Source organism: Gopherus flavomarginatus, chromosome 11 (genome assembly GCF_025201925.1).
Source record: "Gopherus flavomarginatus isolate rGopFla2 chromosome 11, rGopFla2.mat.asm, whole genome shotgun sequence".
Classification (NCBI taxonomy): domain Eukaryota; kingdom Metazoa; phylum Chordata; order Testudines; family Testudinidae; genus Gopherus; species Gopherus flavomarginatus.
The window spans coordinates 41478345-41505350 of NC_066627.1; the positions used below are offsets into that span (position 1 = coordinate 41478345).

The following is a 27006-nucleotide window of genomic DNA, read 5'->3' on the forward strand; positions in this document are numbered from 1 at the left end:
GGTCCTGAGGGAAGGGGGGGTAGTCAGGTGACTCGTATGGGCTGCCCAAGATGGCGTCTGGTGTGTGGCGCCTGAGAAGAGAGGGTTACCTGTAAGCAGTGACGGGAGGGGAGTCCTCTGTCTCCTCGGGACATCCTGCTGCCTGTGCCCAGGAGGGCTCCTCAGCGGGTGTGCTCAGGTTGGAGGCTATGGTGATGCTGGGCTGCGCCTCTGGTTCTCTTTAAGGCAGCAGCCTCCCTGGCCATGGCTCTGAGGGAGCTGAAAGTTTGCTTGCTGGGGGTAAGTGACCTGCTGGGCGTATCTGGGGTGATAAGGAAAGGGGTGTCTGTTGTATAACCCCCCCCCCCGTGGTCTTAGTGAATGGGGGGAGGGGATAGGGGAGTTCCCTCACAGAGGGATTCATTTGAAAGGTGAGGGGGGATTTCTGCCATGTGTGATCATGAGAGCCCTTAAAACGGCTTTAAAGCCAAGGTGGTTTGTGACGGTGTTTTTCCTGTGGTGAGAAATTATTTTCGTCTCTTTCCAGTGCTCGTGTTGATTTCTGCAGCGTCTGTTTGTGTGCTCCACTGAGACGCTCCACAACAGCTAGCTAGTAAAGCCTTTCTCTCTCGAGAAGAATTTTTGTTGTCTGTGTTTGAGGGCTTGTCTACATCAGAAAGTTGCAGCGCTGGTGAGGGAGTTACAGCGCTGCAACTTAGGAGGTGTACATATCTGCAGGGCACCACCAGCGCTGCAACTCCCTGTTTGCAGCGCTGGCCGTACTCCCGTTTTGTCTCGGGTGTAGAGGATCCAGCGCTGGTGATCCAGCGCTGGTAATCAAGTATAGACACTTACCAGCGCTTTTCTTGACCTCCGTGGAATAAGCAGGTATCCCAGCATACCTGAGGAAGCCTCTGGTAATCAAGCTGGTCTCCTTCCCCGGCTTGCTCTCGCGTTCCCCGAACCCCGAGCAAGCAGGTCTCCTTCCCTGAGGTTTGCTGGGTGGTTCCGGGAACGCGAGAGCAAACCGGAGAAGGAGACCAGCTTCGCCGCGGGTTGCTCTCGCGTTCCGCGAACCACCCTGCAAACCGCAGGGAAGGAGACCTGCTTGCTCGGGGGTTCGGGGAACGCGAGAGCAAACCGGGGAAGGAGACCAGCTTCGCCGCAGTTTGCTCTCGCGTTCCCCGAACCCGAGCAAGCAGGTCTCCTTCCCTGCGGTTTGCACGGTGGTTCGCGGAACGCGAGAGCAAACCGCGGCGAAGCTGGTCTCCTTTCCCGGTTTGCTCTCGCGTTCCCCGAACCCGAGCAAGCAGGTCTCCTTCCCTGCGGTTTGCAGGGTGTTCGCGGAACGCGAGAGCAAACCGCGGCGAAGCTGGTCTCCTTTCCCGGTTTGCTCTCGCGTTCCCCGAAACCCCTTGAAGCCGCCCAACAGCGCTGCAGTGTGGCCACATCTAACACCACTTGCAGCGCTGGTTGCTGTAAGTGTGGCCACTCTGCAGCGCTGGCCCTATACAGCTGTACTAATACAGCTGTAACAACCAGCGCTGCAAAATTTTAGATGTAGACATGGCCTGAGACACAAAATAACACACACTTTTATTTTCAAGGCTCTCCTCTTAAAAAATGGGCCTGTGTTGAAGCTGCTCTGCTCCTTATGCTGTCCAAGGTTTTGATCATTTGAATAATATTTAGCCCTTGTATTTATGCCACTTAATGCCATTTTCAGGCTTCAAAAGCCCTCTCCAAACACTACATAATGGGTGAAAGAGACTTCAAAACAAATGTAGGTGAGACTTGAATTTTTGTTTAGAAATATATACACATATATGGCAAAATCTTCATCTCAAAAGACAGACGTTTTAAAAAATTCTTAGCTCCAAAATTAGTGTTCCCAGTCAGGAGTCCTCCAAACCAAATCCAGCTGAAGTCAACTGAAGCTTTTTCCTGGAGCCACTCTAATGGAGGTTCTGTCTGCTCCTAAACAAATGAAATTTGACAGGTGGGACTATGTATTTCCTGGTTCTAGATAGTCATGTTCCCTTTCCCTGGAAAATTGGTATATATTCTCTAATTTTGCTTGCTATATATATTATCCTTTGTTTACATCAAACTCTACCTGTGAAATCTTTATGGAGTGGGAAAAGGGGGAATAAGAGAGCAACAAAGAAAATTTCCCCTTCTAAATGTCTCAGCCAGGAAACTTATTTATTTTCATATCACTTTCTCTACTTTGTAACTTTCTGTGACTTGTATTGTTATTTGTTAAACACTAAAATATGTAGATGACAAGTATAGTATATTTTTGAATTCCTCTCCCAAAAAAGAAGCGAGCCCTCAAGAGGATTAGCACAAACTTAAATTGTGTACAAATTAGTGCTGTAGTATATTATATATTTCATAATTAGCATCTTATGACTTTAAAAATAAACTTGGTATTTGTGGATAATCTAGCTCTATACCCAGATGTACAGACACTCTTTTCTTAGCCTGTGTATTAAATAATTTTTTAACATTAGCTTTAATAATATTTTTAAATTTGGGCTGCAAACACTGCAGGAAGCAAGCTTCAATTAAAGCAAGCTTCTTGTTTTATTCAGACATTTCTTAATATTACGTTTGGTAAACTCTTTTTCAAAGCTTTAAATTTGGGGTATAGATTATCTGATTCTATCATCTAAAGATTGTGAAGTGATTCAGCTGTGTTAACCAAATTGCCATCTGAAACCTGAATAAAGGCATGTGAGCAATCAGGTGTCTTAATTTAGATGCAATTTGAAACATGCCTTTTGTTTCTTTCTTTTATTAAGCCTGAGTTGTCCTAGTTACTATTCAAAACACACAGACAACCTGGTGTTAAATTTCTAAGGTGTGGTTTAGAATGTGGTTTGTCACCTTAGAATTAGATTTCCTCCTCTCTTGTTCCATGCGGCTGTGAGATTAAAGAAAATATTAGTTTCAGGTATGTCTCAGAAGATGTTAAGGACTTTCATTAAATAGGGTGGGACTCAATGACTCAGAGGCTGAAATGTATTTGCAATGCTTGTAACATTGTGACACCCTTGATCTACTTGTATGTATTAATTACCTTATTCAGTTACAGATGTACACTTTAACAGTTGACGTGTAAAGCAGCAGCTCTTTCTTGATCTCCTATATGAATATCCCTAATTCAAACCAAGCACTTACGCAGACTTTTTGGTGAGGGAGGCATGGTGGGAGGGGAACATACAGAATAATCTGTTTCAAGAGATGAACATTATAGCTTTTTGTTAAAGTCTTATCCAAAGTTATCAAATGTCTTTTATATCTGTTTTGGGATAATGTATCTTTAACAGTGCTATCTCCTATTTTCAACATAAACGTTATTTTATGGCCCTTCAGTTTTTCAGTTTTGCTGCACTGAAATATTTTGATTACTAAAACACTGATCCTAAGAGTTGTTCCACTTGGCTAGACCCCCATTGACTTCAGTGATGCTCTCTATAGGAACTAGGGTCAGTCTTACCATGAGGAGCTTATTGCGCGATTGGGGTCTAAATGTTCCCAACTGTTTATGGTAGTTAAATTCCCACTGGTGTAACTGCTATGTTCTTTTTCAGGACACTGGTGTAGGCAAATCAAGTATTGTGTGGCGATTTGTAGAAGACAGCTTTGACCCTAACATCAACCCAACAATAGGGTAAGACACTAAAGAAAATGTATTTGAATTGTAAACAAGATAGAGGAATGTATCATTTAATCCCTAAGAGTCCCATATGAAACACATTCTGCATGAAGTAGCAAAAGTTAAATCTATCCAAAGTTCATTTCAATGCAAGAAAAATGCATGCTCTGAATGCGGAAGTGGGAGTCAGGAACTCCTGAATTCAGTCTTTGCACTGACACTGACTTGCTGTGAGACCTTAGGCCAGTCATTTGTGGCTTGACCAGCAAAACTGCATGTAGTAAAAACTGCATGCAAATCACCAGTTACATACATAACCTTCCATTTGTATACACAATTCATAGTTTTGAATACCCAGTCATAACTAATGCACATGGAAATAAAGGGTGGATTTTTAAAACTGCCTTAACTGCCTTACAGTGTCATTATAATGACTGAGATTTCTAAATATCCTTAAAGACTAAAATGCTAAGTGCTAAATGCAGTTTCAGTTTTTATGCTGTAGGGCAGGTTTAAAATCTTGTTCTGTTTTTTATATTAATAATCTTAACTAAAATATCCTGTTAGGATTTCTGGATTATGAACAAACAAGTGTGTTCTACTGCTGATGCAAACATCAATATCTGTTTCTCATTCATCAAGAGAAGAACATAAATCTGTGTCCACTTTATGTTGAGACACCATTCTTGAACTTCAAAAATAACTGAGTACAGTAACCATAGGCTGCTCAAGTTTTTAAACAGTTATGTTAAAAACAAAGTCACATAGATTTTTTTTTTCTAGGGTGGCTCAAATATTTTTGTCAACTGCATCTTTTTCTCCTTCCCAGATGTTTCTTTAATTCGATTAATATAAAATGCATATTCCCTTAACTAACAAAATGGGGTAAATGCAATAACACTTCCTAATAAAGATCAAAAGTGGTTCCTTCATTCCTTTGAAATATCTAGTTTTCCTTTTCTGTGTTTTAATTATGGTACAGAAATTTGGATTAAATATAGTCATGTTGTTTAGAAATCCTGTTCTTTTATTAACAAAAGCTATATCATTTTATGTCATAAAACTTACGGACTACAAGTTTTTTTATCTGTTAATTAATCTACCGCAGAGGTTCTTCACGTAGGGGTTGTGAGCACTCTGCCCTTTTTATATTACTAAATGGAGTGGGAGCTGGGAAGTCCCAGCTAGATGTGGGGGCAGGAGGGTATGGAAAAGCTGTGTTGGTATGAAAAAAGTTGGTAATCATTATCTGCAGCTATATTCATTATGGGCAAGCTATTTAAAGGTGTTCAGTCAGAGCACTAAGAGGAGGTGGTGGGGGAAAAGGACACTTAGTTAGATGAGAAACTGGGGCGAGTGGGAAGACTGAGTCTGGCCGGACAAGGAGACTGGGACTAGGAATCCATCATGGGAAGGAAAAGGGGGCAATAGATCTGACAAGGAGCTATGATGCAGGGGGAGAATTAGGAGTTGGGGTGGATTAGGATGTGTAGCCAGTGGGAGAGAAGGAAAAGACAGATTGAACAAGGAGCCAGAAGAACATAACTTGAATTGCCTGGGCAAGGAGACTTGGGAGAGAGGGAATTAGCGTAAGGGGACAGAACTGGTACTGGCTGTGAGGAGTGGGAGAGATTAGGAGTAGTAGGGGACACTAAAACTCAGACAGCAAGTTGAAGCCGGAAGAGCCCATGAACAAAGAGACAGGGCTGAGACAGGTTGGAACATATGGGATGAAAGGGGTCAAGCTTGGGCAAAACAGGCAGAAGTATCTGTACCCAAAACAGCAAAACGAGCAGGAGTCTGTGCTTGCTAGACCACACTCCCCTCCAAAGCCTGGAATGGAATCTCAAATTCCTGAGTTTCACCATTCTTCTGCTGTCTGCAAATATTTGTGAAACCCAGGGTGAAGTGTCTCTCATCCCCCCCTTTATGGTCCACATACAGTCTGACAACCTACTACTGCTTTCAGTTAGTCATTTAACTCAAGTGGTAGAGGTTTGTCCAGTAGCTCAAACAGTTCCAGTCTGGCCAATGAACCATGCAGGGCCACCCAGAAGGAAGGGCAAGTGGGGCAATTTGCCCCAGGGCCTGCAGGGGCCCCCATGAGAGTTTTTTAGGGGCCCTGGAGCGGAGTCCTTCACTTGCTCCAGGGGCCCCAGAAAACTCTCGTGGGGCACGGGTCCCTGGAGCTTCTTCCGCTCCAGGTCTTTGGTGGCGGGGGGGTCTTTCCGCCCCAGGGTGGAAGGACCCCCCACCACTGAATTATCACCAAAGCAGGACCCGCCGCTGAAGTGCTGGGTCTTCGGTGGTAATTTGGTGGCGGGGGGCCCCTGCCACGGGTCTTTGGGGCACTTCGGTGACAGGTCCTGGAGCGGAAGGACCCCCTGCCACCAAATTGCTGCCGAAGCGGGAGGCCCCCCGCCGCTGAAGACCCCAGGCCCTCTGAATCCTCTCATAGACTCCAGGACTGGAAGGGACCTCGAGAGGTCATCGAGTCCAGTCCCCTGCCCTCATGGCAGGACCAAATATTGTCTAGACCATCCCTCTGGGCGGCCCTGGAACCATGTGGGTGTCAGTAAGATGTCACATGATAGAATTTGTGTTTTTCAGTTTGTTTTTTTGAGTGTAATTTCCTAGATTTAAAAACTTTAAAAGTTAGGAAATAGAAAATTTAAATTAACTGTGCAACCTAAATGTGCCCCCTTTGTGCGTTAAACTACAGTGTATAAATGACTGTTTTTCAAATGATGGATTAAAATGTGTATCCACACACTTTAAATACACAGTAACAATCATCAGTTAATGGATATCATATTCATGGTCTGCATGCTTTACCTCCTTCTTGTTGTGCAGCAGTGTTATAATGTAAGAAAGTGGCAGTGCTTACAATGCCTACAATAGACACTTTATTTTAACATGCTACTTTCCCTTATCCTTTGCTCAAGTACATGATTAGTTACGTTTAAATCCACTGAAGTTTGGCTCTCTTACCCTTGTGCTTCGGTATTAACTCGTATTAAGGTCATTGTAACCTTTTGTTCAGCTTGTTTAAAGGAAACTTAAAATCTTGCAGTCTTTGTGTTAGACTCTAGCTAAATCATCTGAGGTGATGGGAGGTTTTATCTCCAGGGAGAACTTGAGAGCTTTCTGCTTTCCTTTAAAAAACAAATGCATTAAACTTAACTATTCTATGCTCCCTTACTGTTGAACTGTGTTGATATACTCTATAGCTGCCATTAATGTGTAACTGAAATTATGAAGGGCTTATAGTCATAACTTCTATGCAGGGCCGGCCCCGAGCAAAAACATTTTTGGCTGCCTCCTACCCCAGCCCTGGGCTCCCCCCCTACCCGCATCCCCTGCTACCCCAGCGCTGGGCTCCCTCCTTCTCCCCCCACCTGCACTCCCCTGCCGCCCCAGCCCTGGGCTCTCCCCCCAACCTGCACCCTCCTGCTGTCCCAGCCCTGGGTCACTGGTAACTCGCTCCCAGGGCGGGTCATTCAGCAGAAATTTTGGATGTGCACAGAATACAGACAAGATTGGTTCCCATGTGGTTACAGAACTGCAGTAAAGTGGAACAATTTTCAGTTTGTGTGATTGGAGGATATCTGGATGCATATTATAAGACTGTCCTACATAAATGAGGAAAAGTTGAGATGCCTTTATTCTTTTGTTCCACTCTTTGTTTCTATGGGGAATTTCCCAATGCAATATCACTCTTTTTTTTTAAACAAATAAAACTTTTAAAAAAAAAAAAAAGAGCAATAACTGTTGAAAATAGCAATTCCAGTCCTAAAAACCACTGGGAAGCATTTCTTGCTTCTTCATTCTTCTACTTTTTCTACAGCAAGTTACAGTGGATCAGTATATTTGATTTGGGAGAAATAAAGGAACAGCTGCCCAAATTGAGCTTGAGCACTCTTGAATTTTGCGGGTGTTCAAATCTGTAAGGCAGATGCTAGATTCCCTTTCTGAATATTAGCTAAATCTGGAAAGGAAAAGTCAATTTCTGCTTCCATGGCTCAGAAGTAGAAATCCTCCTACGTGCCTGGTGCTGTATCTAAAGCTGCCGTAGTCCCCTAGCAGAGCCTCCCCTCCCCTCCCTTACTTTTCATTTTAAATTCTAGTGGGATCCACCTCCCTTGCTAGGCTTCAGATACAGAGGTGCACTGTCCATTTAGTCCACTCAATTGCTTCTTCGTGGGCTGCAAGGTGAGGTCACACCAGTATCCCTAATGCAGTTTGGGGAAGTCTTCTGAAGGGGACATCTGGGGCAAAGCCTTTTACTTCTTGGGCACACTTGTTCTCCATTCACAGTGCCACCCTTTTCGACTCGCAGCATGGGTCAGCTACCTCACTCCCTATCCCTCCCTTTCCTTGTTGATAGCTGCCAAGGGATTGCTAGGAAATTTAGTTCTTTCCCTGCTCCAGAGCTGGCTCTATAGGCAGGGAGCTAGGCAAAGGACTACAGCTCCCAGGGTCCGCTGGGTTCTCAGCTCCCATGCTGATTCCCCGGCTGCTCCATGGTTCCGCTTCTGCAGGGTTGTGAGAGGGAAAGAAGTGAGTTTAAAAAAAAAAAAAAATGTCCAAAATGACGCCCCTGGAAATGTGCCGCCCCAGGCACCTGCTTGTTTTGCTGGTTCCTAGAGCTGGTCCTGCTTCTATGACCTGACTATACTTAGAGCCCAGGAGGACTCTACAGCCTGAGTCACTGAATTTTAGTGTCCAATACTGCATCCTGTGCTAAAGACATTCACCCTTTGGCTTCATTTCTGTAATAGGCTTTGAGTTAGTGGACTCCTAATTTTGGTGGGGCTCTGTGCAGGTCCTGAATCCTGTGTAGAGTTCATTGCAGGATCAGGGCCTTAGTTTTCATCTCAAACTTGAAAAATTCACACCCTATCTGGCACTTTTTTTTTTTCTTAAGCTAGTGTCTGATAAGTTCACACAGGCCTTTATGCCATAGCATAGTTCAGCAGGCAACTTCAGTTGCTGTGTGACCTATTGAAGTCCACAAGACATTTTATGAGGCCCTAGCTCCTATGTTAATTACCTGGTAAATATGCAGTATTTTGAAAGACAGAAACTAATGTAAAGAAACTGTTTGAGCTCTCAAAGCATTAACAAAATACACATGCCACCAAAAAATAAAAAGTTTGGGCACCTTGTACACTTATTCTGCAGACCCAAATTCAGTGTAACATTTCTTTTCCAAGAGTGGATGATATAAGTAACACTTAAAGCAGAGCTGGGAACTGTTTCCCTTGTGAAGTAACCATGGTAGGTGTTGGAGTTGTCATCCAACTCTTGCAGGACACCTGTAGAGTCCTGGCATTGGGTCATGGCAGATTCTTTTTTTTAAAAAAAGGTAATCTCTTTTACTTCTCTTGAAGCCCCGTCATTACCATCCTCCGCACAGAAAAATTATATATATTTAGGGAGCTGGGGGAGGAGGAAATTTTATAGCCCGTCTTTTGAAAGTGGAGGGGATCTGCAGGTTTCAGGGTACACTCAGGGAGAGGGCTTGGGGGCAGCATGTGCCACTGCCTTATTCACCTCCCAAAAACCCATTAAATTTTGGTGGGAAGTCAGCATTAACTTATCTGCTCTCAGTCTCTGCTCTGTGGGACTCCCCAGAATGGGGATGGCAGCCAAATTTCCTGTCAACATAAGTCCACCAAGGGCTAGTGCATAGGTTCCATGTGGTTTCAGTAGCTCCTCTAATATTCATGTGTATTTTCATGAATTTTTTGTGGTGGTCCTTTTTGGGAGGGAGAAGGGGGTGAAGAATGCCACCACTCGCTCTCCAGCTGCCTCTGTGGCAGTACAAAACCTACATCCCCTCACCTTCAACTGAAAAGTTAAGAGAAAGGAGAGTGCAAATTTACAAGGCTTCTTATCCCCTCTCTGATCCTTTGTACTGTATTCTGTTAGGATGGAGTTCACCACTGTTTAAGTGGTGTACGTTTGACCTAATTGGTGCATGCATCCTTGTCTGGATCCTTTGCACAGTAATTAATTTCAAAAATTATGTATGATGATCTTAATCAGTTTTATATATAGTAAAAAGCACTTCACTTTTTTTTAAAAAAGACCTAAATTATGAAAAATTATGATATTAAAGTTAATTGAAGATATTGACCTTTTATATATAAAAATTTGGAGATATGAACTAGTTATGCTAGAAATAGATTTTTCTTTGTATTTGCATTTTGGTAATGTTACACTAAATCTTTCAGAGCATCTTTTATGACAAAGACTGTGCAGTATCAAAATGAGTTGCATAAATTCCTAATCTGGGATACAGCTGGACAGGAACGAGTAAGTAGAGCTGTTGTTTTCCTCCTTAGTTCGTAAAGATTTTTGTGTGGTCTAATTCTGTAAATTATGCATGTTAATGTATGTTTTCACGCATGATTCTTTCAAAGTACACTGGAGACAAGCCCATGATAACTTATTTCATCTTTCACCTTGGTTATTTGGCTCCCCTAGGGAAATAAATTATTAGAAAATGTGAAGATATCCTATTTATGTAACATCTTTATAGTAATGGAAAGGTCTACTGAGACTTCATTTGGAATAGTAAGCACAATTTCAGACACTGTTATGAGAAAGATATTGACAAATTAGAAAAGGTACAACTGAGGAGAATATAGATAAGAGGAGAGCTATAACTATCAAGAGGATTAGAAAAAACGGGTTATATTCATCAAATGGACAGTGTCTGTCACAAAAACAGACTTGCAAGGTGGTGTTTTTTGGCAATAGTTTTACTTCACAGAAGCATTTCTATTTGGCTTTGAACATTTCTCTGCAACACCAATCATCCCAGTTCAATTGCACAAGCTAAGGCCCTGATTCTGCAAATGTATGCACTTGTGTAGCTTTACTGATATGAGCAGTCCCATTGCCTTCAATGTTGTAACTAATTATGGGAGTAAAATTATGCAGACATTTACATGTCTGCAGGATTGGGGCCTACGTGTTTATGCACTGCATTTGAAACAATAATATTGGTGGAATAATATGGGATAAGCGGAAAGGCTGTCTCAAGGATTGGTAACTGGTTAAAAGATAGGAAACAGAGGGTAGGAATAAATTGTCAGTTTTCAGAGAGAGGTAAATAGTGGTGTCCCCCAAGAGCCTGTCCTATTTAACATATTCATAAATGATCTGGAGAAAAGGGTAAACAGTGAGGTAGCAAAATTTGCAGATGATACAAAACTACTCAAGATAGTTAAGTCCCAGGCAGACTGCGAAGAGCCACGAAAGGATCTCTCAAAACTGGGTGATTAGGCAACAAAATAGCACATGAAATTCAGTGTTGATAAATGCGAAGTAATGCACATTGAAAAATACAATCCCAATTATACATATAAAATGATGGGGTTTAAATCAGCTGTTACCACTCAAGAAAGAGAGCTTGGAGTCATTGTGGATAGTTCTCTGAAAACATCCACTCAATGTGCAGCGGCAGTCAAAAAAGCAAATGTAATGTTGGGAATCATTAAGAAAGGGATAGATAACAAGACAGAAAATATCAGATTGCCTCTCTCTAAATCCATGGTATTCCCACATCTTCAGTACTGCGTGCAGATGTGGTCACCTCATCTCAAGAAAGATATATTGGAAAAGGCTCTGAAAAGGGCAACAAAAATGTTTAGGGGTGTGGAATGGCTGCCGTATGAGGAGAGATTAATAAGACTGAGACTTTTCAGCTTGGAGAAGAGATGACTAAGGAAGGTTCTGGTAGAGGTCTATAAAATCATGGATTGAGTAAGTAAGGAAGTGTTGTTTGCTTCTTCTCATGACACAAGAACTGGGGGCCACCAAATGAAATTAATAGGCAGCAGGTTTAAAACAAACCTTAGGAAGTATTTCTTCACACAACAGTCAACCTGTGGAACTCCTTACTAGAGGATGTTGTGAAGGCCAAGACTATACCAGGGTTCAAAAAGAACTAGATACATTCATGGTGGATAGGTCATAAATGACTATTAGCCAGGATGGGCAGAGATGGTGTCCCTATTCTCTGTTTGCCAGAAGCAAGGAACAGGCGACGGAATGGATCACTTGTTGATTACCTGTTCTGTTCATTCCACCTGGGGCACCTGGCATTGTCCACTGTCAGAAGACAGAACAGTGGGCTAGATGGGCTTTTGGTCTGACCCCATATGGCCATTCTTATGAACTTGATTTTTTTTTTTTTTTTTAATTTTCATTTCTAATCTGATTGTTAGAAGCTCATGTTAGAAAGTTTTTTTCATTTGAAATACAAATTTTAACCTGGCAGTCTTTCCAGAAGAAGAACTTGATGGCTGCTTCTGCAACATACACACCTTTGAGGAGATGCAACATATTTATTCAAGACTTACAAGCACACAAACTAAAATTAAAAAGGGAGTTGGAGGAAATGTCTTTGTGCTGCATACTAATTACCTTGCTCATGAACTACAGGCCACAACAACAAAAGTTGCAATTAAGTATAAAGTTTTATAAACGTGCCTGAAGCTGTTTGGCAAAGGATTTCTATTATGCATTAGAGTTTCATTCTGTTAATTTGAATCATGTTTGAAAGCAATGGGAGACTGCCCTACTTCGGATTCAGCATACTACATTCTATGAGGAATTATATCTGTAAATGGCTGACAATTGGTGCTGTCGACTTGTATGAAGTGAATGTTTCCTCTCTTCTATTCTTATCCCTGGAGTGATGCCCTTTTCTTTTTTCCATGCAAGTAGTTACACTTTGTCTAAGTGGAAGAGATGAAGATGTCCTCCCCTCCTGCCCCACCTCTGACTCAGAGCTGCCGATTCTGTAGACTTGTCCCTCCACACCTTGAGGGTGAGGGGTTATTTGGGGGGAGAACATACATCTTGAGACTACAGTGATGTAGGAACAAGATTCTGACACTTGATAAGAGCATGCCAATGTCACCTTAGTTCCTTCACCAGACCTCCACTATAGAGTGCTGCTGACAGCTATTGCTGAATCTACAAGCTCACCTGCATCCATGCATCCCCATTCTCCCTTCCCCCACCTCCCGCCCGACACAGACAGTATGTTTAGAGATAGGCAGAGTTCCTTCACAAACAATACTTCCACCCTTCCAAATGATCAGTCAGGGCAATGTCTCTCTCTCTCTACTTTTAAACTGAAAGTTTTGTTTTAAATGTGGAAGCATTGATGCTTCATAGCAATTCAGTCAAATACAAACTGCCATGTCATTAGCACAAGTTACTTACTAATAACCCAATTTATCAGTAGCGGCTTCTGGTGTAAGAGCAAAACTCTCTTGTGCATTAGGGAACATATGTGATGCCCCCACATTCTGTTGGCCCAGGAAAGAAAAACTGACCAAGCTCAGGGCTCTTTGTTTTTTCCACTTGCCCATCAATCAAATTGGGTAGCCACTAGAAACCATGGTAAACTCCCTTATCATAACTTCATGTGACTTGTAGGGATCTTTAATCCAACACTTGACTTTATATCAAGTACTGAATGTGGTATTGGATTTTATACAAGTTTTCAGTGATTGTAATACCACTCTGATGATGATAAACTACACTGTTAATCACTTGTGCATCTTCTCCTTACATTTACATACTACCTGTACTTAATCTGGACAATGCTTACAGGCTCAAAAGACTTAGTCTTGTAAGGATTAAAGAGATAGTGATAATGTAATGCATCACAGAACCAGGACTTATTCATACACAAGAATAGTAGCAACATTTTTTTTTCTGTTTTCCAATACTGGTACTGTTTGTTTTATTTTTGTTTTGTTTTTTTCTTTACAAAAATGTTTATACGGCTGCCAGATTAGATCTAATTTGCATTTACTTTAACACAGCTGGCTATGAACTTTCAAGAACTTAGTGTGGAGAAAATCTTACTGCAGAATCTTTGTACAGCCAAGGAACTTGGTGTGCCTTAAAATGAAAGGTTAAGAACATTGGCTTGGGATGGACCAACTACAGAAAGGACTGATCAAAGCTGCTAGTCAGTTCTATCAGTGAATCTCCTGCCCTGAAACTTCCATGACAGTTTTCTGTTCCTGGGCCGCCTTCAGCAGAAATTGCAAAGTGTGTAGTGACTGTTGATTTTGGATAATTTGGATAAATTATTGGATAATTTGGATAAATTATTGGCTTTCTCAGGTTTACTGAGAACTGCCATCAAACCACATATGACCTCAGCCATCAGGATTTGAACACAGTGTTAAAACATAGATGCAGTGGTCCATATGAACCATTGAGTTCGTGTGAACCAATATCTGCTGTTCCCCATATTTCAGCTTTACCATTTGCTGTATTTTAACAATGCACTTCCAAGGCTTATCAGTGAGCAGTTCTTTTTCAACAGGTTGCACAACTCCTTGTCATTATAAACACCTTGATTAACAATAGCTTAATTTTTAAGCTAGGACACAATATTTCACCTGATGTACATTTATTTCCCACAGATCTCCCTCTCCTTTGTCCCTGAATTGTTGTATTTGACAAGCAGGGATAAAAATCAAGGACTTCAGAAATGCAGATTGTCTGCAACTGACATATCTGTTGTAAAGCAGTTTCATTCAGGTTGGGTGTATTTCCACTGACCACCAGTTCAAACTTTTTAATCAGATTTAAACGGTAAGTTAGAAGATCACTGACTACTTGTAAAGTATGCCTTAATTGGCATTGTAAGGCACTAAAATATCTGAAGTGTCTGCTTCCATTGTTACAAATAATGGCCTAGTATTTAAAAATGAAAATACACCAGTTGCTGTCAAGATATTTTTCTTTCTTTCAGCCTACTCTCTACTTCAATTATTCATTCTAGAACCGTATTTCCAATAAGCTTTGATGTCTTGGAACCCAAATGCAGAAAGCATTAAATTAGTGTGGTGTTGACTAGCCAGCATCTCCTCTCCTCCGGTCCATATTTATTTACTCCATTTTTCTTGGTGACATAGTTTCCATTCCTGTATTCATGCTGATGGAAGCTGTGATTTTTGGATTACATCTCACTTAAATTTAACACTTCATTTGGGGCACTTCTGCTCAAGTTCCAGAAGTAACTATTTGTCTTTCATAGACTAAAGTTAGTGTGAAATTGCCTTCAACCACTATCTGAGTTTTGGCTATTGTCCATGCTGCCAAATTCTTGTGTTATACTGACTCTCACTGGTAATTCTGTGTCTAAGCTCAAATCAGAGTTGGGCTGCAGTGCGAGAAAGCTGAACTCTTTGAACAGACAGCTGAAAGAAAATGTAGTTTCTGGAAACATCTGTTTTGTTAAAGGGAAACTGTTTTGTTTTTTTTAACTGCTGACTATTCCTAGGTGAGAAAAGAAATCACAATGTTAGCAGGCAGGAAATGAGTAATACGAGATCAGCAAGTGAAAGCTGGATTTTTCCCAACATAAATAGACATCAAAAAGCCAGGTAGTCAAATAGTCTGAGTAGTGGTTTATCAAATATGTTTCCCTTTACATTCTAAGTACTTATGGGGGAGGTGGGTGTTATTACACCCTTCTTGGATGAGTCGTGTGTTTCCTCTTTCCCACCTCTCAAACATTTATTTTCATTCTGCTGACTTCGTGTAAAGATTTATTCTCAAAAGAGGAAATTTGGGAGCCAAATCTAAATGGGTTGGAATTTTGTTTTATAACAAAGGAGATTTTTAGGATGTATAGAACTGCTCTCAGCTAAACTATATTAACCAAAAGAAAACTAGTATTTTATTATAACCAAATAAGTCTTTGTGAAAAGCTACGTTGTCTTCATGATTTTTATATCTATAGATTTCTTATTGAGTAGTAAATAGTGTATATAAAGCCATACATCAAAACACTGCATCTGTCAGTTAATTATTCTGTTCTTCCACTGACACTTCAGTGTGCTAAATGAGTTGTTTTTTTCTTGCCTTAGCAGAATTTCTGAACACTGCATCTAAAACAGTAATTATTTCATAGTGCCAAGCATGTGTTAAACCTTTGCAGTTTCTTATGAATCAAAAAGCAAGTAGCATTGATGCAAGGATAGTGGCCTGATCTGTGTACTGCAGGCTCATCCAGATTTGTAGCAATTGTCAGTGTTGCGAAGTCCTTAGATTTCTTGTAAGTCTTATGATATTTGGTGTATATCCTAAATCCTTTGCTTCAGGGGTCAGGTGATTGTGAGACTTTCTCAGCTTTTATTCTTTCTTAACTCCCTCTTCCCTCTCACCCCCCAACTCTCTTGGTTGAAGGGGAAAAGCTGGAAAACATTAATCCTAAATACCAGACGGTAAATAAAAAGAACACAACAGTGTGTGTGTGTTTGTTTTTGGGGGGAGGGGGGTTAATCTCACTTTTAAGCCATTCTCAGGATGTTTTGGGTTGGTAGTAATGTACACTGGTTATTTTTATTTTTCCTTCTGTGGACATGAGTATCTCGAAAAGGAAGAAATGTATTCAATTCACCCCACCCTTCCTCTCCCTCAGTGTTCAAAATTAGGCATATATCCTTTGTGTATTGTCTATATCTGTATAGCTACAGATCTTTTTTTTAATGGGGGTAGCCCATCCCATACCTCACATAACTACTATCAGGCTTCTTTCTGTAATTTGGCCTTTACAACCTGGCTCTTCTGAGGACTATGAACTAGAGACTGAGGCCTTGGCTACACTGGCGCTTTATAGCCCTGCAACTTTCTCGCTCAGGGGTGTGAAAAAAACACCCCCCTGAGTGCTGCAAGATACAGCGCTGTAAAGCGTCAGTGTAAACAGTGCCGCAGCGCTGGGAGCATGGCTCCCAGCACTGCAAGCTAATCCCCATGAGGATGTGGAGTACGTGCAGCCCTGGGAGAGCTCTCTTCCAGCGCTGGTGCTGCGACCACACTCACACTTCAAAGCGCTGCCGCGGCAGCGCTTCTGCAGCAGCGCTTTGAAGTTTTGAGTGTAGCCAAGCCCTGAGATAACATGAAGTCTAAGAATTTTGCTTCATGCCTTTGACATTCTGTATTGCTCCTGTCCCTTATATCCTTTCTTTTAATCCTCTCTATCACAAAAGGTTAGTCATTGCTATAAGATTCAGCAGTATACTCTGCCTTCAGTAGAAGCAGCCCTCTTCTTACTTGTGCTAGATTCCTGCTATCCCTGAAGCAGAGGGTTGGAAGAGATACTTTTCCCCTTGGAGCATTGTTCCGCACCTAAATGAGCTTGAATAGTAACAAGAAAACTGAATTCGTTAACACTGAGTGGTCTTGGAGAAACAGAGTGGTTTACAAGTTTAAATTATAGTTCTTCTCTGCCTTCTTTTGGGAGTTAAACCACTTCTTTACTAGCTTTAATCTGGATAAACTCAAGTTTTGTTTGTCATCATATGGCTTTATTATAGTCCATTGTATTACAGTAATCTTGCACTACTAGCACCCAAAAATGTTCACTGGCTAGCCTTCAGCTAAGATTGTTTCATGTGAAGCTTTTATATCCTCCTGACAGTCTCTTTGTAAATTTAAGGATACATTTTCCACTAACCTAAACTCATTTCCTATACTGGAGCAGTGAAAATTGGATTAACTGGTCAGTGAGCCACGTGATCTTTGGCACAGCATTAAATCCATTCTATATGATGTTTCTCCCTACAGTTCCGTGCTTTAGCACCAATGTACTACCGAGGCTCAGCAGCAGCTATTATAGTTTATGACATCACAAAAGAGGTAAGAGGAGATGGTTTGCAATATAGTTCTATGTATGTTTTATTTGGCCAGTTCTGAACCTTAATTCTGTCTCCCTTCTCCATACCAGGAAACCTTCTCAACATTAAAGAACTGGGTGAAAGAACTTCGACAACATGGACCTCCAAACATTGTTGTAGCTATTGCGGGAAATAAGTGTGACCTTAATGATGTAAGGTAAATTGATGTCAGTCCAGTGCAGGTGTAAGTTCAGATACAAGGTGATGGTACTAAATATGTGTTAGGAAGATTAAGGGATTTACTAAGCCATGAAAGATAAATATATATATCATAGTAATTAAAATATGCAAGTCTTTTTTTAAAAACTAGTACAAGGTGTCTAGCCCATTTTAGAAAGGCTTGCGATGTCTGCAACACTTCATCTTATTAGCAAATGTTGATCCTTCTGGGAAAGTTTAAGTGGGTTTTTGCTGACTTGCTGATTCAGGTACCTTGTTATCCCCACCAATATAAAAGAGGGTGGGAGCTGCTCTGGGGAAAGTGGATCTAGAACATGGGATGAAGTCCTGAGGAAGGAATTCTAGAGGCGGCCAAGTCTTGGAAAAGGTTTGAACTCAACTTCTTTATTACTGAAGTCCAGTTAATGAAGCCAAGCCCCAAAAAGGGAATCAGTTTGGATTCTACGTAGCATGTGGACTCTTTTCAGAGCAGGTTGGGAAAGGGACTTACCTACACGCCTCTCCTTTATTTATATTTTACTACAACAGCTGAGGTCTCAGCTAAAACAGGCAGATACGTTTTTAAAGAGCCATTGCAAAGTTGGTTGACATTGATCCCAAGGGAGATAGGACTGCAAAATTCAGTCACTGGTATTTTAAAAAATACTAAAATTTCAGTTATCTAACGATCACCAATATAAATCTTTAAGAAACATGTTTATATTCTCCAAGGATGAATTGATATGAAGTAAATGACTAAAAGCTAAATATTTGTAAGACAAATACTGTGTTCTTGGTAGTGGTCCTTGGTGTTGGTGAAGCCAAACCTAGTTCTGTCCCTCCTGATGGTTTGGGGCCTGATAACACCATAAGTTGTGCACACGCTACTCCCTATTGAAACTGATGAGTGACAGGGCTCCTTAACTTTAATCAGTGTAATACTTAAAATGCTGATGGTTTTGTATGACTTTTGGCAGGCTGGCTTAGGACTCTGCTGCCATATGCAGTGTACATGCTACTCTAGAAACTTCAGTTTTATTAACTAGAATTATAACTTTAAGATAGAAACTATTTACATCTACATGTGATACTCCTGGGGGAATTCTGTGCCAATAAATTAAAAATACTGCACACAATATTTTAAAATTCTGCATATTTTATTTGTCAAAATAACACAATATAATCACACCAGTTTCAATTATTTTTGGTCATTTATTTCAAAATACCTGTCAGCAAGTATGTCTGTAACAATACAGCCAACAAAAAAGATTCAAGAAATGTTTTTGAGATATAGATTCCTTAGTAGGCATCTTAATACAGAGCTCTGAGTAATAATTCATTTTAAACTACAATACAGAACCATATTTCCTGCACCCCACTGAAGCAGTGCAAAGGCTTGGGAGAATCAGGGGTAATGGAAGAGCTGAGGGAGAGGGAAGTAAACTGCTGGGAAGGAGCCTGGGTGTGAACTTGGAAGATTGTTGGTTATGGGTGAGAAATGTATGGAACAGGTATTTTGGGGGGGCGGGGAGGGATTGTTATGGAGCTTCCCCCATGCAGACATTGGCTGACCCTTAGCCTCTCCCATTCAGTCAGGCACATCTGTCCCTGTCCCCATGTGGCCCTGCACCCCCTCCCCCTGTCTCCATGTGGCTCTGCCCGCCCCATCCAGCCACTCTCCTGTCCCTATGTAGCTCCCCTCCCCTCCCCAATTACGATGTGACCTTGCACCTCTCTCCCCCTGTGGCCCTGTGCTTCCACTCCCATTCAGGGCCTGCCCCAGTCTGTCCTCCTCCACTAATCCTTATGAGCCCCTGTCTAATTCCCCCCCCTTTCCCCCAGCACCCCATGCTGTCAGTCTCCCCACAGTTCCTGAGCTGGCCTGACAGGTGCTAGAAGAAAGCAGATTGTTTTTCTTTCTTAGCTGGCTGGGAGCTGCTGCTGTTCTTGCACCATAGCGGCCTCTGGTGGGCAAAAGGTGGAACTGCAGCAATAGTTCAGCAGAACCTATTTCTGCACAAAAAATTAAAAATATGCACAGCTTATTAATTATGCATGCATGCAGTAGCACAGAATTCCCCCAGGAGTATTGTGAAAATAGCATTGTGACTGAAGGAATTTTAGCACTTACTGCCAGTCACACTGTAACTAAAGCTGCAGAACAGTTTCCATTGTATTTGCACTTGTTTTAATTCCATTTTTGGCTGAAATTCTGCCCTAAGGGGAAGTATTCTCTTAAAGCCTCAGGCAGTGTTGTTTTTTTCTTGTTTGGGTGAGTGGATGTGTTTTGCTGGGGCAGGAGCGTGACTGTTGTGCACTGTATTTTATAAAACACAGACAACTTGGAAACAGTTGAATATGAAATTTGGAACATAGAGTCCTTTGTGAGAAGCACGTCCATGACCAGTGTTACAGAAAAAAATTGTTAGAAATCAATAAGGTGTTTTGATGTGTTTTGAAAATTGTACTGGATATTGACAATAGACAATTTCACTGAGTCTGAGAGTTTGCATTGCTTTCAGGAGGTTGAGAGCATGCATGTTTCCCTGAAGTGTGCACTTCTCAGTGCATATTAATAACTGCTGACTAGAGCCTGACTAGGCAAGACAGCGTGCACACTGACAATAAAGACAACTGAATGCAAAAATAATACAGTAATAATTCTTAGAGTGCTTGCTCATGTCAATTCCATTCTAGGTGTGCTTGTGCCTACGTCTGCAGCCATCAGAGACTTTTGACTTGGCAGTATCCATAGGGTCGGCAGTGGTGCCCCCTTGAGTGCCGCACTCATGCGTCGGTATATCAGTCAATGCTGGCCCTACACCCTCTCAGTTCCTTACCGCCCATGGTGGTTAGTCGCAGCGCCTTTCTTGCGTAGCAAGGTCTAGCGGTTTCATCTCTACTGACTAAGCCTTAGGACCTTGTAAATAGTTTGTTTATAGTAGTTAAGTGTAGTTAGTAATTAAAGTTATAGTCCCAGCTAGGACGTTGCCCCAGGCAACCATGCCCTGGTCTTCCGGGTTTAAGCCCTGCATGGACTGTAACAGGCCTGTGCCTGTAAGTGACCCCCATAGCAGCTGCCTCAAGTGCTTGGTGGAATCACACGTGCCATATTTGTAAAAAACTTTCAGCCCAGGACTCTGAGCAGGATATTTATTTGCGAGCTCTCATCATGGAGTCTGCCTTTCATCCGGCTTCCGAGCCGTCTCGCCAAGACTCACCGAGTACCTTGGCCTCAGTGCACCCCCAGCACCCAGCTCTGCCCAGCACCGCTCCCTGTTGTTGGTGCCCAGAAAGAAAGCAAGGAAGTACGGCTCCCTGGCACCAGGCAAGAGTCATGGGTCATCGGGCAAGAGACCCAATTTGGGCCGCCTGGCCACTCCGGAGCCACGTCTCCCCGGCTGGGGCTCTTAGCCCATTAAAAGGTCCACCACCAACTCCTGGGAGCGGTATGGGACCCAAACCCCTGACTGCACTGATGCCTTCCCAGGCTCCCTCGGCGCCGAGAGAGCAGAAACCTCTGCCCATGCCACCAACACAGCATGTGCCACAGGAAATGGCAAAGGCTCCCCACAAGGGCAAGCCAGCCACTAAGAACCCTCAGGGGGAAGTAGAGTGATGCTGATTCCCCCCCAAGATAAGACAGCATCTCCACCTCTGCACTGAAGATTGGTGGAGTGACATCCCAGATCCTCTGGGGCTTGCCCTCGGTCACCAGCACCGCGATCGCAGTCCCTGCCGTCTCACCAGAGATTGCCTAAAGGGAGGCACCGGTCTCCATCCTACCAGCACTGTTGGCGCTCCCGTCAGTCGTCCTCTTGGCATAGATTTTGCCCGCCTGCCCCATGGGAGCACTCCCTGTCACATCTCCAGTCCCACCAGTACTGGTCCACTCGACACTGGCACTGATCCTCTTATTCTGGGCATCAGTCGGTGATAGTCAGCAGGCAGACTCAGACGGCAATGGGCCCACCGTGGTCACCAGAAGGAATTCCTCCAGCATGAAAGGGCAGTTCAGCCCCTCACCCAGACTCCACCTGCACAATAGGGCACCTGGGGCCACATTGACATCAACGGCACTGCCTTGGCAGCACGGGCAGTGGCCTTATTGGAGCACATGGGGAGTGCTGATCATGCCGATGCCCCTTTGCACCGCTCATCTGCCACAACCTCAGAGCATGTTAGCGGCCACACTATTGTCCAGTCCTTGGGGTTACGTAAAAGAAGAGCTGAGGATAGAAATTGACCTCTCCATGAGGAATGGGATGCCAAACAGTTGACACTAAATCGCTTTTTGAAATTACTATTAAGTAGCGAGCCAATTTTCTAAAATTGGGATAATTAATGTTTCTGCTTTGTTCACAATGTTTTCTTTTTTCTTTTTAGAGAAGTCATGGAAAAAGACGCTAAAGACTATGCAGATTCCATCCATGCCATATTTGTAGAGACCAGTGCTAAAAATGCAATTAACATAAATGAACTCTTTATAGAAATTAGTAAGTGCTACTTTAGTTAACACTTTTTTTCTCTGAAGAAAGCCTAAGCAGAAACTTGACTACTGCATTAGTTTGTAGTTCTAGTTTGCTGAGAGTACATTGGGTTCATATTTGTCACCACTGGTAGGAATACAAAACTGCAAGATGATCTGCTGGTTTCTGGTCCTCTTATGACCTCTAAAAGCTTCTGCCTAGAGATTCTAAACCTGTTATGATGATCCACATCACTGGATAAATAGCAAGCAGGTCACTGTCATAAGTCAGTGTCATCTTACCCTATCTGTTGGTGAATGTTTCAATTAGTAGTTGAAGGTCATTGAAGGGTAAGGGAAGGAAATGCATGAGGGTTACCAAAACTTTCACAAATACAGAAGGGGAAATAGTATTTCCAATCAGAGTACCGTGTTTAGATTTGATATGGGGAATGAATTATCCAAAGCATAATTGGCTAATGGGGAGCAGTAATTCTGTAATTATCACACAACAATTACTAAATGTGATTTAAAACAAAGCATTTTTGTGTGGGTTCCCTTTAGGAAATTTTTGATAACCCTGTCCCTCAAATAGACCACAAATAATTTGTTTTTCCACATTAATAAATTGACTTTTACATGGAAGAAATGCAAACAGTATCCACAAGGGAATACAGCACAGTACTGCACTCTTATAGTGAGGATTTAAGTTGTAATTCAGATGGCTGTAATAAACACTGAACACTTATGTGCAAATATCTCTCAGCTTTGTCTTTTGAGTCAAGTAAACAGTATAAAATTAAAGGCAATCCTTGCATAGACACATCAAGAGTTGTCAAATGATTGTGAAGCTATTTAATGTTTTTTTCTTTAAACTAAAAAAAAAATTAGACTCTATGGAAGTAATTAAATATTTTGTTTACTACTGACTTTAACTACAACTTTGATTCTTTTATAACTATTTAAGGAAATCAGGAAGCTATTTTTCTTATGCATTTAGTTGATTTTGAATAAATGTTGATGCTTGAAAAATGCCAAACCAGATCATGTTGTTTAAGCATTAAGCTTAGGGATATAGGGTGAGATCTGATACACTACTCTGGCACTTTTACACAGAGAAAAGGGGCCAGAACAGGGATGAGGAGTCCTAAAAGCCTAATATCTATTCAGGAAAGAAGGGAACCTGCCCTTACGAGGGGCTCCCTCCAAAGTCCGACCCATTGGATTAAATGCTTTTGCAGATATCAGATTGTCAAAGTTCCTTCCCCACTCTGAACTTTAGGGTACAGATGTGGGGACCTGCATGAACACTAGCTTAGATCTGGTACCACGCCACCATCCAGAATTTCAGTGTCTGGATCACTCCCTGTCCCCCCAAAACCTTTCCCTCCCTGGGTAGCCTTGAGAGACTCCCTCACCAATTCCCTGATGAGTCCAGATCCGATCCCTTGGATCTTAAAACAAAGAGAAATTAACCATCCCCCCCCTCCTTTCTCTCACCAGTCCCTGGTGAGTCCAGATTCAATCCCCTTGGACCTAAAAACAAGGAAAAATCAATCAGGTATTAAGAAAAGGCTTTTAATTAAAGAAAAGTAAAAGAAAAACCTCTGGGAGAGATTAGCATACCAGCTACTCACAGACAACAGATTCAAAACACAGAGGATGTTCCCCTGGGCACAAATTTAGTTACACAAAAAAAATACCCAATTTGATTCTATCTCTGTTTGCATAAGACAGGTTACAAAGAAATAAACATAAACCTATTTATTCCTTTCTAAAACTTACTACTCTGATAAGAGGCTGGTTCCTTGATCTTTTCCACTCAGGCTGAAACTGAAACTCTAAACAAAGGAAAAACTTCCCCCCCTCCCTTTTGAAACATCTTGTTCCCCCATTGGTTCCTCTGGTCAGGTGTTAGCTAGGCTAGGTGAACTTTTAACCCATTACAGGTAAAAGAGGCATTAACCCTTAACCATCTGTTTATGACACAGATGCTCTGTAAAAGTGGTTTCAATAATTAATGTAACTCTTGCTAAAAAATTTTTTTTCCTCTTTATAGGTCGTAGAATTCCATCAACTGACACCAACCCCCCATCTAGCAGTAAGGGCTTCAAACTTAGAAGACAGCCTTCAGTGACAAAACGCAGCTGTTGTTGACTGATACTTTAGAAAATCAGACTTGTTTTGAAAGTAGGTGGTTTTGGAAGCTAATAGTTTATGTTGGGTATATATTATTGGTCTTAGAACTTATCTGCCTGATGTTCATACTTCAAGGTCCCATAAAAATGGACCAGCTCATCTGACATCTGTATGCTCACAGAAGAGACTGCAGTCATGATAATGTCAGCCTGTTTGTTTACAACACGTATAGTGTCTCTTGTATTCAAAGGGAATCCATCATCAGTTCTTTGGCCTTGCGTGAAAGGAATGTTGACATGTGGATGGTAGGACTGAAATGTTTAATAGTTTTGTAATCAACATGATATGTAATGTTTTTTGTAAAAGGGAAATGAGCACTTTCATGGTCCAGAGGGATGAGGAAGTGGGAAGAAACAACACTGTTGAAATAGTGACTTTAATTTTAAGGCTATTCTGCTACCCTTTCAATTGTTATAATGAGCATTATTTTAAATATAATTGTAGCTAATCCAAAGTACAGTGAGGCAGTTGGTTGTAGATGGCTTCAAAGTAAGTTACTGATAAAAATGAGCAAATCAGCCCATCCAGTCCCCAGATTTACTTGCACTTTTTATTTAAAAGTATTATGAACAAACAAGCAATGAATTGTAAATCATAGACAATCTTACCTTTTCATGCTGGCTTAATCATTTAAAGGCAAACGGATACATTTATAAGCACCTATTTGTTTTTAGTAAGCATTTTTACTATTAAAAATGGTGGTCGAAGAGAACATAGCTAAAACTCTTTCTAAATTTAAACTGAGCATGATAGACAACAGATGCCGTCAATAGTTCTGGTAAGACTTTAATATTTTTGGGGAAAGCTCTTTATTGCTTCGCATGTGTAAAGTGTTTGTACTATATTTATGAGACCAATGCCTAAAGTATTATAAATTATGTAAAAGCAGTTGAGAAATCAGCTTTCTTCAGTCTTTCCATTCCTCACCCGTTGATAGAGTCTCTGGGGATCTCCAACAATTCTGTCCCTGCTTGTGAGGTCTTACATTGCAATCAGTGACCTCTTCCAGAAGAAGGTTGGGTGATGCTCCCCTCCTATCACATCTGCATTTCTGCTTGAAATGGCTGGTAGATGTCACTGTTGGTGAAGCATGTAGCTTGTCCATTGAGCAGATCACCTCTGCAGTGCACCCAATCCTTGCTGGCTGAGGCACAAAAACACAAACAGAAAACCAAATCCAAGTCACGTATGGTAACGTAGATCGTTACCTCTTGGTTCCTGGGTCTAGCCCAAATAACTTTTTTATTGGTATCTTTTTCAGCAAATCAGCTTTTAGCTTATGTTGTACTGTTTTTCTTACTTTTTATATTAAACTATAAATGGACCGTATCCTATTATGCTATTTTCAATATTTATTTTTAGTTTCCTCCAGAGCTATTAGAGGACTTCTAATTTTTTATAGAAAGCGCCTAATAAAGTATTTTCAATATTTGAGTTTGTTTTGATATTGAAGTTAAAGCCATGTCTGTAATATTTGTTCCCGATTTGTAATTTGGCAGTCTACAATCTTAAGTATTTTAGCTGAAAGAAAATTCAAAGAATAAGGAGGAAATGAAACAACTTATATTTCAGATTAAATCCTATTCAGAATCCTTGTTTCAAAGCTATCCTCAAGCAAACTATTTCGCTATTATAGTAACTTGATGTGATAGAAAGTGTATTCTGAATGGGGTTAATAGGCTTTAATGAAACGTTGGGATTAAAACTTCTTAAAGACCAAGATTTCAAAACGTGGCCTCGATCTGTGGGTATGCAGTCCTTCGAGTGTGCACTTCTGTTTGCTGCAATAGCATACACATGCTCAAACTTCCTGCATATGCAGATGGGTTACGAGCATATAAAGTCTATTGCGTGTGCCCAAAAATGGAGGCTGGTTTGAAGCCCCTGTGAAAAAAATTGCCCTAATAAAGAATCTTACAATAAAGACAGAATAATTATGTATTGGTGTGCAGCATGGTTTAACCTAAAATATATAATATGATTGAAATCTTTGTGTGGAATTTGAAGCAATAGATTATAATCATAAAGTTTTAAGTTTTGTAAAAGCTATGATAGTGTTATATCAAAGCAGGCTAGCAACTGGGGACTTAATTATATATAGCTACTCAAAGCCCTTGCACAATGGCAATTATTGAATGCCGAACTTGTTTGAAAGTCTTGCTTTGTCTTCAGTTAACCAGCTGGCAGGGTTCTAATAAATAACAGACTGGGATGTGGTTATCCCCTTAATGGAGAGAGATTAAATTTTTTTGATTTAAAAACTAGTCCAAAAAAGATGTCAAGCAGTATACTCATCTGGCACTTCAGTATGCTTTTGTAGCAGAGTGCCCTTTCAGGATAATACAAAATATATTCCTCTTTTAGGGTTGGGTGGTGGTCACTTGGAAGCATCAGCAGCTCACCATTTTGTAATGCTGGTTTTGTAATCTTGTGTTATCACTGTAACCTCACACTGAAAATATTTTGTACCCTTCAATTACAAGTGATAACTCTTTGTTCCAGCTTCTTATCTAAAAATAAGATTCAGTATATACTTACAGTAGGCTCTGTCGAGCTGCTACTACACACCATATTTTGTTGTCACATGGTCGCATGGTGTCATGGTTCTACTTGCAAACTGTTGATGTTGGCAGTGCTTCAGATGTCTCCTTCCCTATTCCACCCCAAGGCATTAGGTGCCTTCATTATCTTTAATATGTTCCCCTGCCTTGGATTTCTTCAGGCTTGTTAATAGTGTTTGAGCATAAGAATTTTATTGTAAATCTGACAAGTTTTCAGACATTGACCAGCATATTAAAAAAAAAAAAATC

The 27006-nt window shown here is 41.4% G+C and overlaps 1 protein-coding gene across 1 annotated transcript; it reads left to right on the forward strand.

The window, feature by feature from the left end:
- The first annotated feature begins 36 nt into the window (after positions 1-36).
- RAB22A (RAB22A, member RAS oncogene family) lies at positions 37-27006 on the forward strand. The gene is made up of 7 exons (XM_050917829.1): positions 37-279; positions 3579-3658; positions 9883-9964; positions 17261-17332; positions 17421-17527; positions 21916-22025; positions 24057-27006. The coding sequence occupies exons 1-7, from the start codon at positions 244-246 to the stop codon at positions 24152-24154; spliced, it is 585 nt and encodes a 194-aa protein (XP_050773786.1). The 5' UTR covers positions 37-243; the 3' UTR covers positions 24155-27006.